The sequence below is a fragment of the Genypterus blacodes genome, unplaced genomic scaffold (genome assembly GCF_046128005.1).
Source record: "Genypterus blacodes isolate CSIRO-AG114 ecotype Tasmania unplaced genomic scaffold, CSIRO-AGI_Gbla_v1 ptg000152l_1, whole genome shotgun sequence".
Taxonomy (NCBI): Eukaryota; Metazoa; Chordata; class Actinopteri; order Ophidiiformes; family Ophidiidae; genus Genypterus; species Genypterus blacodes.
Genome location: NW_027466954.1, coordinates 500001 through 510000, shown reverse-complemented (window position 1 = coordinate 510000; position 10000 = coordinate 500001). Strand labels below are relative to the sequence as shown.

The window sequence follows — 10000 nt, the reverse complement described above, 5'->3', positions numbered from 1 at the left end:
TGTGTTTCCCTCTGAGCCTTTGTTGATGTGATGAAAACATCTGCTGGAGCCACAACATTGATATTTTTCTGTGTTCCTCAGAAAACAGGGCTTCAATTTGGAACAGCCAACTCCTACCTGAGCTTGGAGAAGCTGGGAGAGGGAGCGTACGCCTCTGTCTATAAGGGGATCAGCAGGTCAGCTGCTCTCACACATAACAGGAAGGAAACAGAAATACTCCAGTTACACACAAGTACTTAGTTACTTTTGACTTTGGTGTATTTTGCTTGTGTTGTGAATTTGATTAAAGGATAAACGGACAGCTGGTGGCTCTTAAGGTGATACGTATGAAGACAGAGGAAGGCGCCCCTTTCAACGCCATCAGAGAAGGTCAGGACACACAAACACTCATCTTTAATCCTCACACACAGTCAGCGTCTGCATTAATCCTTGTGTGTGTGTGTGTGTGTGTGTGTGTGTGTGTGTGTGTGTGTGTGTGTGTGTGTGTGTGTGTAGCTTCCCTGCTGAAGGGCCTAAAGCACGCCAACATCGTGCTGCTCCATGACATCATCCACACCAGTGAGTCGCTCACCTTCGTCTTCGAATACGTGGTGAGTCACACTGAGCGAGGATAAAAAGATGGAGAGAGAGAGATTTAGCTCTAGATTAGCCAGCATAGTTGCCTTTGGTCTGTACATGTTTGTGAAATAAACAAATAAACTCTTCCTGAGCTTCCCGACTTTCCCCTGCAGGCTGTTCCACACTGAAACTAATATTCGCACAAAGTCACCATACTCGGGTTTCTACATCTATATTTTTGCATTCCGGGGGAACTGATGTTGTCAAAACACTCGTTATGAAAGTGGCTAGCACAACCATGGGAAAGTTAGTTTGATGTTGCACATTGGCAGCATATTTCTCTTTCATCCCCTATACATTTTTTTGTTTAAAGAGGAGGTGTTGTGTGTGTAATCACAATCCTCTCGTTTCCTTTTGTTTCCTTTCATTTCCTTTTGTTACCTTCTGTTTCCTTCCCCCTTCTCTCTGTGCAGCAAACAGACCTGGCCCAGTATCTGACACAGCACCCTGGAGGCCTGCACTCCCATAACGTTCGGGTAAGTTCATAGCAAAACTAAAAGTTCCTCCAAAAGCTTCGGGCTGATTGATAAATTCTAAGCTGTGGTTGTTTGTGTTCAGACATCACTTGACAATGACACAACTCTTGACTAAACGCGTCTCCATCTGCGTAGATCTTCACGTTCCAGCTTCTGCGAGGTCTCTCCTACATCCACAGTCGCAGGATCCTCCACCGAGACCTGAAGCCCCAGAACCTGCTCATCAGCTACCTGGGAGAGCTCAAACTGGCCGACTTTGGTGAGGGGGAACCGCTTGGTCTGTAGGTGGTGCCATTCCACAGTCAAAATGTCTATATTCTGGCTCTGTTCTTGTGTATGTGTGCAGGTCTGGCCCGGTCCAAATCCATCCCCAGCCAAACCTACTCCTCTGAGGTTGTGACACTATGGTACCGTCCCCCTGATGTCCTCCTGGGATCCACAGACTACTCCACTGCTCTGGACATCTGGTCAGTATCCTGTGTACTTGGGGGTATTTGAGTTTGTCTAGGGGCCCCTGAGATTCCTTGGGGGTCTTAGAGATTGTTACGGAGATTGTGAGGGTGCCCGAGAAGACGTCATGGGTGCTTGGGAAGGGTGTCTGGTTCCTTGAGACGGTTATGGCTGCCGTTTTCGATCTAGGTTCTAGACATCACTGATAGGTTCCCAGAGGTACCAAAGACGACTGGAGGGGTCCTTTGTGAGTGGGTCAGAGAGGAGGTTCTGAAAGTAACTTTAACAGCCTCATTAATCACACGGACCTGCAATGTGTGTATTTTGTATTTGCTTTAGGGGAGCTGGGTGCATCTTCATTGAGATGCTGCAGGGGGCGCCAGCATTCCCAGGCGTGGCTGATGTTTTTGAACAGCTGCAGAAGATATGGGCAGTGAGTGAGAATCTCCTTAGCAATTTATGAAAGAAATTATGAATTAGTCACTTAATTTTGCACTATTTTCTTTTCATTCTCATTTTGTTTGATACTCTCTGGCCCATATCCCTCTTTCTTTGTCTCTCCCCCTCTCTGTCCCTCTCCCTCTCTGTGTGCCCCCCTTCTCTCTTTCACCAAAATCTGAAACACACTCTCTCTCTCTCTCTCTCCCCCCCCCCCCCCCCCCCCCCCACACCCCCCCCGCCCCTCCCTCCTCTCCGTCTCTCTCTCTCCCTCTCTCCCTCTCTCTCAGGTGCTGGGTTTTCCCTTGGAGGTGAGTTGGCCCGGAGTAAGCGAGTTGCCAAACTACAAACCAGGTCAGTCTGATTTATTCTTGCCTTACATTCTACTGCTGACACTTTCAAAAATAAGTGTGTAAGTGTGAAAAGTCACTCACCACTGGATAGATGTATTAGTGCAAGAATTCACCAGGAGGCGCCATTGGACCATAAAAGACGCGTTAGAAGGTGAACTTGATTTCTGTGGTTTGGAGGATTCATGTTGTTTTGGAAAGGAAGGAGGGAAGGAAAGAAGAGAAGGAGGCATAGGAAGGATGGAAGGCAAGAAGGGAGGATGGGTGGCACAGGCCACAAGAGAGAGAAAGAAAGGAAAGTAAGAAAGACAGGGGAGAATTAAGGAAGAGAGGAGGAGAGAAAGGAACGAAAATATATACAAAACCAATATCAAACACCTAGAATGAGACTCCAGAAATAGTCCGGAAATAACCGTCGCAGAGTAAGAAGGCGTCTTCTTTGGGAGAGTTTTCTGTCCCCCTGGTGGCCAAAATGAATAGTGTGCCTTAAAATACATGTCATCGTTTACTTTGTGGAGACCGCAGACACAGGAGCGGTTCCAACTCTCCAACATCCAGGACACACAGTACACACAGTACACACAGTGCCCACAGTACACACAGTACACACAGTACATGAAATACAGAGATTCTTAGGGTCTGAGCTCTGCTTTTCCTTTCTCTGTTTCTCTGTTTCTGTCTTGTCGGATAAAGATGATCAGATAAGAGAGGAATGTGCAGCCTGAGCCAGACAGTAATCCTATACCACACACACACACACACACACACACACACACACACACGCACACACACACACACACAGACACAGGAATGTCTCCAAGACTATTATAAACAAAGCAGGAATTAAGCTCATCTGGAATCACTGATTAGAGAGAACATGTAGTTATTAAAGCTCCACGCCTCACAGGAGCTCAGCACCACTAAACCAGTACACACTCACACACTTCAGGCCGCCACCGAAAGGAAAAGCAGGAAAAGTGGGAGAAATACTGCTGACATCCTGCACATGTGTACAAGTAGAGTGGAATTAGCGGCCAGATATACCCAAAGTACTTTTATACCTTTTATATCCTTTATTTCAATTATCATCCATTATGGTTTTAGATGGACAGAATAAAGACAATGAGAAAGGAAGGAAAGAAATAATGGACGGAACCCCCCAAAAAAGGAAAGAAAAGTAGGATGGAGGAAGAAAGAAAGGAAAGAAATAAGGGAAGGAACACAAAAGGGATAGAAAAAGAAGAATGATGGCAGGCAGAACGGAAAGAAAGATCGAAGGAAAAGATCAGAAAGAAGGAGAAATGCTGAAATGTTTCCCCTGTGTTGTGTTTCTGTGGTTTGGGGTTGATGATGAAATGGAGGAAAAGAAGTCCAGACTATGAATCACCCCGAATCTGTGGCTTCTCTCTCTCTCTCTCTCTCTCTCTCTCTCTCTCTCTCTCTCTCTCTCTCTCTCTCTCGCTCTGTTCTTGGTCCCTGGTGTTGTTTTGGATTTGCAGTTGGATTTGGCTCACAACTTTTCAGTCAACCCCGCATGATGCCCGTGGCACTTCAAAACCCGAATAAACGAATAAATAAACATGTTTTTTTATAAATTGTGAATAAATGCACAGATCAGTCTAGATCACAAAGTCGTCCCTGTCTGCGGTGCAGCCGGGGAGGACAGCTGAGCCATCGGCCAGCACTGTGGGGGGGCTGTGGGGGGAGTAGGAGGGGGAGGAGGAAGAGGGGGAGGGGGAGGGGGAGGCGACTTGTCAGGAGAGAAGAGGCAGTTTGGTGTTTTTGCATTACACATGTGGTAGAGCAGAAGAAGCACAGACCGTAGCAGGTTGATTGACAGATGGGTGGAGAATGTGTGAGTGTGTGTGGGTGTGTGTGTGTGTATGTGTGTGTTTGTGCATATGTGTGTTTAAGTGTGTTCATGTGTGCTCGATGTGTCCTGTGTGCGTGTGTGTGTGTGTGTGTGTGTGTGTGTGTGTGTGTGTGTGTGTGTGTTTGGGTGCGGTGCGCATGTGTGTGTGCGCGTGTGTGTGTGTGTCAGCTGTATGAGAACAACACCTGAATCCTCCAATTCAACTTTCTCATAATAGTCTAAATAATAATCCAAAATTATTTTGACGAATGCTGCAGGTCTCCTGAAAAAGAAATAAATAAAGATGTATTAAATGCAATGCTGACTGCCAGAATAAGTGCAGTAGAACAAGAAAATACTCAGTGGTTAATCAGTGCACAGACACGTCTCTCTCATCACCCCACGCTCGGTCATTCACCTTCACCACAGGAACTCGCTTAGCAGCTCAAACACGTTTATGTCTTATTTGTACGATTCACTCAGAGCTCTTTGATTTGGAACGTGGGATAGGTGAAGCACTTACGGGGGCACCAGAGGGTCTCTAGTCGCCGTTATTGCTTATTATTGCTAACAAGGAGACTCCGGCTGTTCTCGCTATCGCGTATGTAACTGAAATTACACATACTCAAGACTTTATTCTGACATGTTGTCATTGGAAGCATCCTGGAAAATGATCCCTGGAAATGAGTGGGAACCCTGAATCTTCCCTCCCTCTCCTTCCTGGGTGGTGCTCAAACACACACACACACACACACACACACACACACACACACACACACACACACACACTCCTCAGGTATGACTGGCGGTCTGAATAGGCTGATAGAGTTGCGACGGTCAGCACACACGCCGCCTGCGCCAAGTGAACCAGTGGAAAACCGGAGCCAAGGCAAATGGAGAGAAGAGGGAGAGTGTGTGTGTGCATGAAGAGTGGGTGGAATGTACGTTTGGCAGGGTTGCATGTGTGTGTGTGTGTGTGTGTGTGTGTGTGTGTGTGTGTGTGTGTGTGTGTGTGTGTGTGTGTGTGTGCGCGTGTGTGTGTGTGTGTGCGTGTGTGTGCGTGTGTGTGTGTGTGTGATCAAACACGAAGAGAAGGAGATTGTCGGTTTGTGCTGCGGCTCAAAGCAAACAGATTCAAGCCGCTAGAAACACACTCAGATAAAGTGGTCGAGTCGTGGTGGTGTTTGCACTCCAGGTCTCTGCACTCAGATTCTCCTGGTCTTAAGACGTTTCCCTGCATTTTAAGCAGCCTGTTTTTCTGAAGGTGTTAAACACGGCGGCCTGCTGATGGCGCCCATCTCCAAATGAGTCCAAAGATTCTGATTGAGGACGATTGGCGATTTTTACCGCAGATTGTTTTAGCGTCTGGCTTCCAATCACCGAGCGAGGTGAATCATCAAAGCCTTTAGCGTGAACCTCACAGAGGGATTCATCATAACCTCCGCGCTCTCAAGAAAGGATTTACTCTGGAATAATGAGTCGGACCGTCGGCATGTCTGCTTGCTCAATTCCCCCTGGCAAGGAGACGGGAATATTTCCAAAATGAGATATCCACCCTTTGAAATCTACAACACCCCTGCCCTAATAAAGCTGATCATAACTCTGTTTGGCTCCAGGTAGTTAAAGAGTCTGTCTGCCTTTCATCATGGTCACCACCTTTTAGGTTTGATTTTCTGTTTCACAACAAAGCAACTTTTTTTTTAGGAACTCTTTTGTGATTTGTGACGTGTTTTATGCAAAGATGCTGACAATCATTTCTTAGAAAATTACACCAATAAATGACAAAATTTGAAACAGCATCACTGTGTTGGCAGAGTGGTTCCTTCCTGCCAAGCCACAGCAGTTTCGGAACGTTTGGAAAAGGTGAGAAACAAACAAAATCACAAAACAAGAATTTTCTAGCGAGAACATGGATTCTTATTCTCTTTTCCCTCTTGGACCTGTGGACCTGCTCAGGTTGGCCCAGCTGCCCTATAAGACGGAGGATCTGGTCCAGAAGATGCTGATGGCGGTGCCTCGAGACCGAATCTCCGCCCAGGAGGCCCTGCAGCACCCCTACTTCAGCACCCTGCCCCCGCCCATCATGCAGCTCCGCGATAGTAAGACCCACATCTTACTTCCATTTTTACCTGAGGTTGTGGGGTTGTGGGGGTTTTGCGTGTGTTACCAGGTTAACGCAAAAGTTAACCGACGGATTTCTAAAAAATTGGGTGGGGAGTCAGGTCGCGAACATAGATAGGTGGATCTCGATCATAGTTTTACAGTAAGTAAATAAAAGATTTCTAGGCCACAGACAACCAAGGGAGGCAGTAGCTCAGTGGGTAGAGCTTCCCCTCGGGAACCGGAGGGTCGCCGGTTGGAGCTCCTGCCGAGGTGCCCCTGAGCAAGGCACCGAACCCTCAATTGCTCCCCCCTCTGCGAAGGGTGGTAATGTAATGTAATGTAATGTAAGACGCTTTGGATAAAAGCGTCTGCCAAATGATTGTAATGTCAATGTCAATCAAACTGCTTGTGCTGTGTTAACACTACAACACCACTAGATGGTAGCAGAGACTCGGCTGTTTCTGAATTTGCAGATTGGAGCTACAACTGTTAAAAAATGTAACAGAATCAAAATACATTTAGTTGATTCTGCCCAGGCATCCAAGGTACTGTGACACACACCGGGGACAGGAAGGGAAACGGTAGTTGAGGATGAAGGACGCATGTGTCGTAATCGCTCCTTCCTGCTCCTCTCTCTTGTCTTTCAGCTGTGTCCATCTTTAAGGTTCCTGGCGTCCGACTGGAGACGGAGGTGAGGGACATCTTCAGCCCCGGCAGAAGACTCAGACCCTCCCTGCTGCCCACCGCCAAATTCTGGTGACTGAAGAACTCCAGCATCATCAACCTCCGATAGGGCCTCTGAGGTTAGACACTACAGTTCAAAAAGAGACGTCTTCCCTGCCGTCTTCTTCTTCTGCATCACCGCGCAAACGCTCCTTTTTTTTGTACCAAATCCTGAGAGTCTGAAAAGTGTAGAAGAGAGAGAGGAAAGATGAGAAAGTTCTCCTCGTGTATAGAAGTTGTAGGACATCTTGAAGACGAGAAATGGACAAAGTTTGTGAAAATGTGTGATGTTTGTCTGCTTGTCTTTGATGATTCCTGAGGATCATTACAGGCGGAGCAGGATATGACTTATTTGAACGTTGACTGACTGAACATTGTGTGGAATCATATGTAAATACAACACGACAGAGAGAGAGAGAAAAAGAATAAAACTCTCACTCCTCCTTCCTCTCGTCTCGCCTCGTCTTCGTCTCCATCTGGAACGTGGACAGACAGACTGACGAGCAGCCTGAAGGCGAGCCGACTCCTGCTGCTCCGTTATCAGCTCCTCCATCTCGCACGCCGTCTGACTCAGGCCGCCTTGGAGCCGCTACGGCAAAGTAGCTGCAGGGCCGCACAGCTCGGCTCCAGCAGGATGGGGGCCGGGCGGGGGGGTTAGAGGGAAACGTCACCTAAATCATAGAAATGACCACGTCTCGCACACACACCCACTCACCCACAGCTGGCAGAGGAGTGTTTACATGGACTAAAAAAACGTACAAATGGAAGTGTTACCGTGCCAATTCACTGCTGGGTGTCAACACCTGTGTGTGTGTGGGGGTATGGAGGTGTTAAACCTGTTGGTCAGACACACACCAACTGTTTTGTAAGTGTATTTGCCCTACAGTCACAGTTCAAATGTGATTGTGATTTAATTTGGATTTCCATATTTTCCCACTCCTAGTTGAACATAGATCAGCTGTGTCGCAACATTAGGAGGTCAAACGGTCCAATCACTGCTAAATCTTCAGCATGTTGGTTTGTTCCCTCCCACACTATTGGGCATTATAGCCTCTAGGAGCCACTGCAGAAGAAAATCCTGTAGGAAACGATTCAGTTCACATGACAAGAATGTACTCCTGCTGTGAGTGTGACTTTGGAATGACACAGCCTAAACTACGCCACCTACAGGCCAGCACAACTCTTTATACATGCTGCGAGGAAATCCAGGCTTAATGTGATCATAATGTTTACATGCATGACGTGATCGAATCCATTTATCACTTTAACCGGCATACTTGGAGTTTTAACCCTTTAATGTAAACATACTGAGTGATCACAGTTTAACTGTGGCACTAATGAATGACACTCAGCTGTTTCCTCCATTCTCCTCAGTCTGACACCTCCAGCTGCTTTATTACATTTATTACCGTTAACCAGCCCACCAAACACACACACCCGCACACACACTCACATACACACAAGCACGCACCTACATCCACAGACACCTCGACATTTGGCTGTGGCTCTCACCCAACACGAAAGGCGTCAACAGAACAGAAACATTTCACAAAGACAGAAAGAAAGAAAGAAAGAAAGAAAGAAAGAAAAACATTTCTGCCTGCTGTAATATTTGGAATACTAAACCAGTTCACACATTAAATAAATAAATCTAAACTTTTAATTAATTTTTAAATTAATATCACTTAGTTTAAAATGAAGTTACAATACAAGTAAACCAATAACATTTTGGTAAAATTATTAATTAATAATTAATTGCTTGATTATCAAAAACATAGATACACAAATTACAATGCAAATAATTTAATCTTTTGCAGTAATTGTCAAGGTAAAGGATGAATTATTGCGCTACAAAATGAAATAAGCACATTTATATTTTTTAACAAGGAGCTCAAACCTGTGACCTTTCACCTCTGGCAAACTTCCTGTCAGAATGAAATATCATTTCAAAGCTTGAACTTGACCTTTGGCCTCCTACCGGCAGTCAGCCATGCTGGTGTGTGTGTGCGGTCTGCGGGTGGTGAGGATCGGGCCGGTGGGACGTCCAGACGTTGCTAGCAGAGCGTTCAGGCCTTCGCAGGCTTTCAGTCGACCCTCTCTGCAGGAGCACAAACTCCCCTGACCTCCAGCTCGACCCCTGAGTCGGTGAAACAGACCAACGCTCAAAATCCCCAAACCAGTCTGGCTCAAACTAGTCTATCACAGAACAGACCTGGAACCACTACGACACCCAAACTGTGTCCAAACAAGACAGACTGGTCTTAATCTGGACTGCAGGCCCAAGTTGAGCTTTAGAGGGTTCATATCATTTCTTTAATGTTTCCTTAACCAGTATGAGCCAGTCTTCCATTCAGCATGCAGCTTATCCATCAGAAGTCCACTGGCTGCTGAAACAGACCACAGAGACACTGACTGAAAAGTATTGCGCTTCTCCGTGGCACAGCTTGGTGTTTAGAAGAGTGAAACATCCCATCCAGATCTTTGTCCCCTTACATATCCATGTTTTAATGCCGATCATCCACCAACACAAACACAGGTGCAGGAAAACGCCACATGAGGCCCAAACTGGTTTAACCTGGGACCAATCTATCGTCAGGCATCAGGTCTTTCTTATCTATTACAGACAGCGGAGGGATCAAAGGTCAGAGCTACAGTGACCTCACAGCATTCCTGAAATGTTCTTGTATAGAGTGAAGAAGTTTCTCCAATCAAGGAGCATTCATTCCAGAATTAGTTTGTCTCATTGTTTCTTTCTTTCTTACAGTCGTGTTCACGCTCCTCACTCTCACAAACTCCTGAAACAGAAACATGTTGATTTGTATTGCATAAGTTTTCTTTAGACTTTAGCGACTCCATCATAGACAAAATGACTTGATGAAGGCGGGGTTTACTCGTCAATAAGGGAAAAGAGAGACACACACACACACACACACACACACACACACACACACACAAAAGCCTGTTGTCATGCAAACATGCAGGTGTCCATT

General features: G+C 46.2%; 1 protein-coding gene across 1 annotated transcript in view; it reads left to right on the top strand.

Annotated features, from left to right (window-relative positions):
• cdk15 (cyclin-dependent kinase 15) overlaps positions 1-7453 on the top strand; it is a 9060-nt gene extending 1607 nt beyond the window's left edge. Inside the window, exons 3-13 of the mRNA XM_076165803.1 lie at positions 82-176; positions 290-369; positions 496-590; positions 1032-1094; positions 1230-1353; positions 1441-1561; positions 1884-1977; positions 2273-2336; positions 5999-6047; positions 6141-6283; positions 6935-7453. Coding sequence (XP_076021918.1) covers positions 82-176; positions 290-369; positions 496-590; positions 1032-1094; positions 1230-1353; positions 1441-1561; positions 1884-1977; positions 2273-2336; positions 5999-6047; positions 6141-6283; positions 6935-7047 — 1041 coding nt within the window. The 3' untranslated portion in view covers positions 7048-7453. The remainder of the gene's footprint in view (positions 1-81; positions 177-289; positions 370-495; positions 591-1031; positions 1095-1229; positions 1354-1440; positions 1562-1883; positions 1978-2272; positions 2337-5998; positions 6048-6140; positions 6284-6934) is intronic.
• The last annotated feature ends 2547 nt before the right edge of the window (positions 7454-10000 follow it).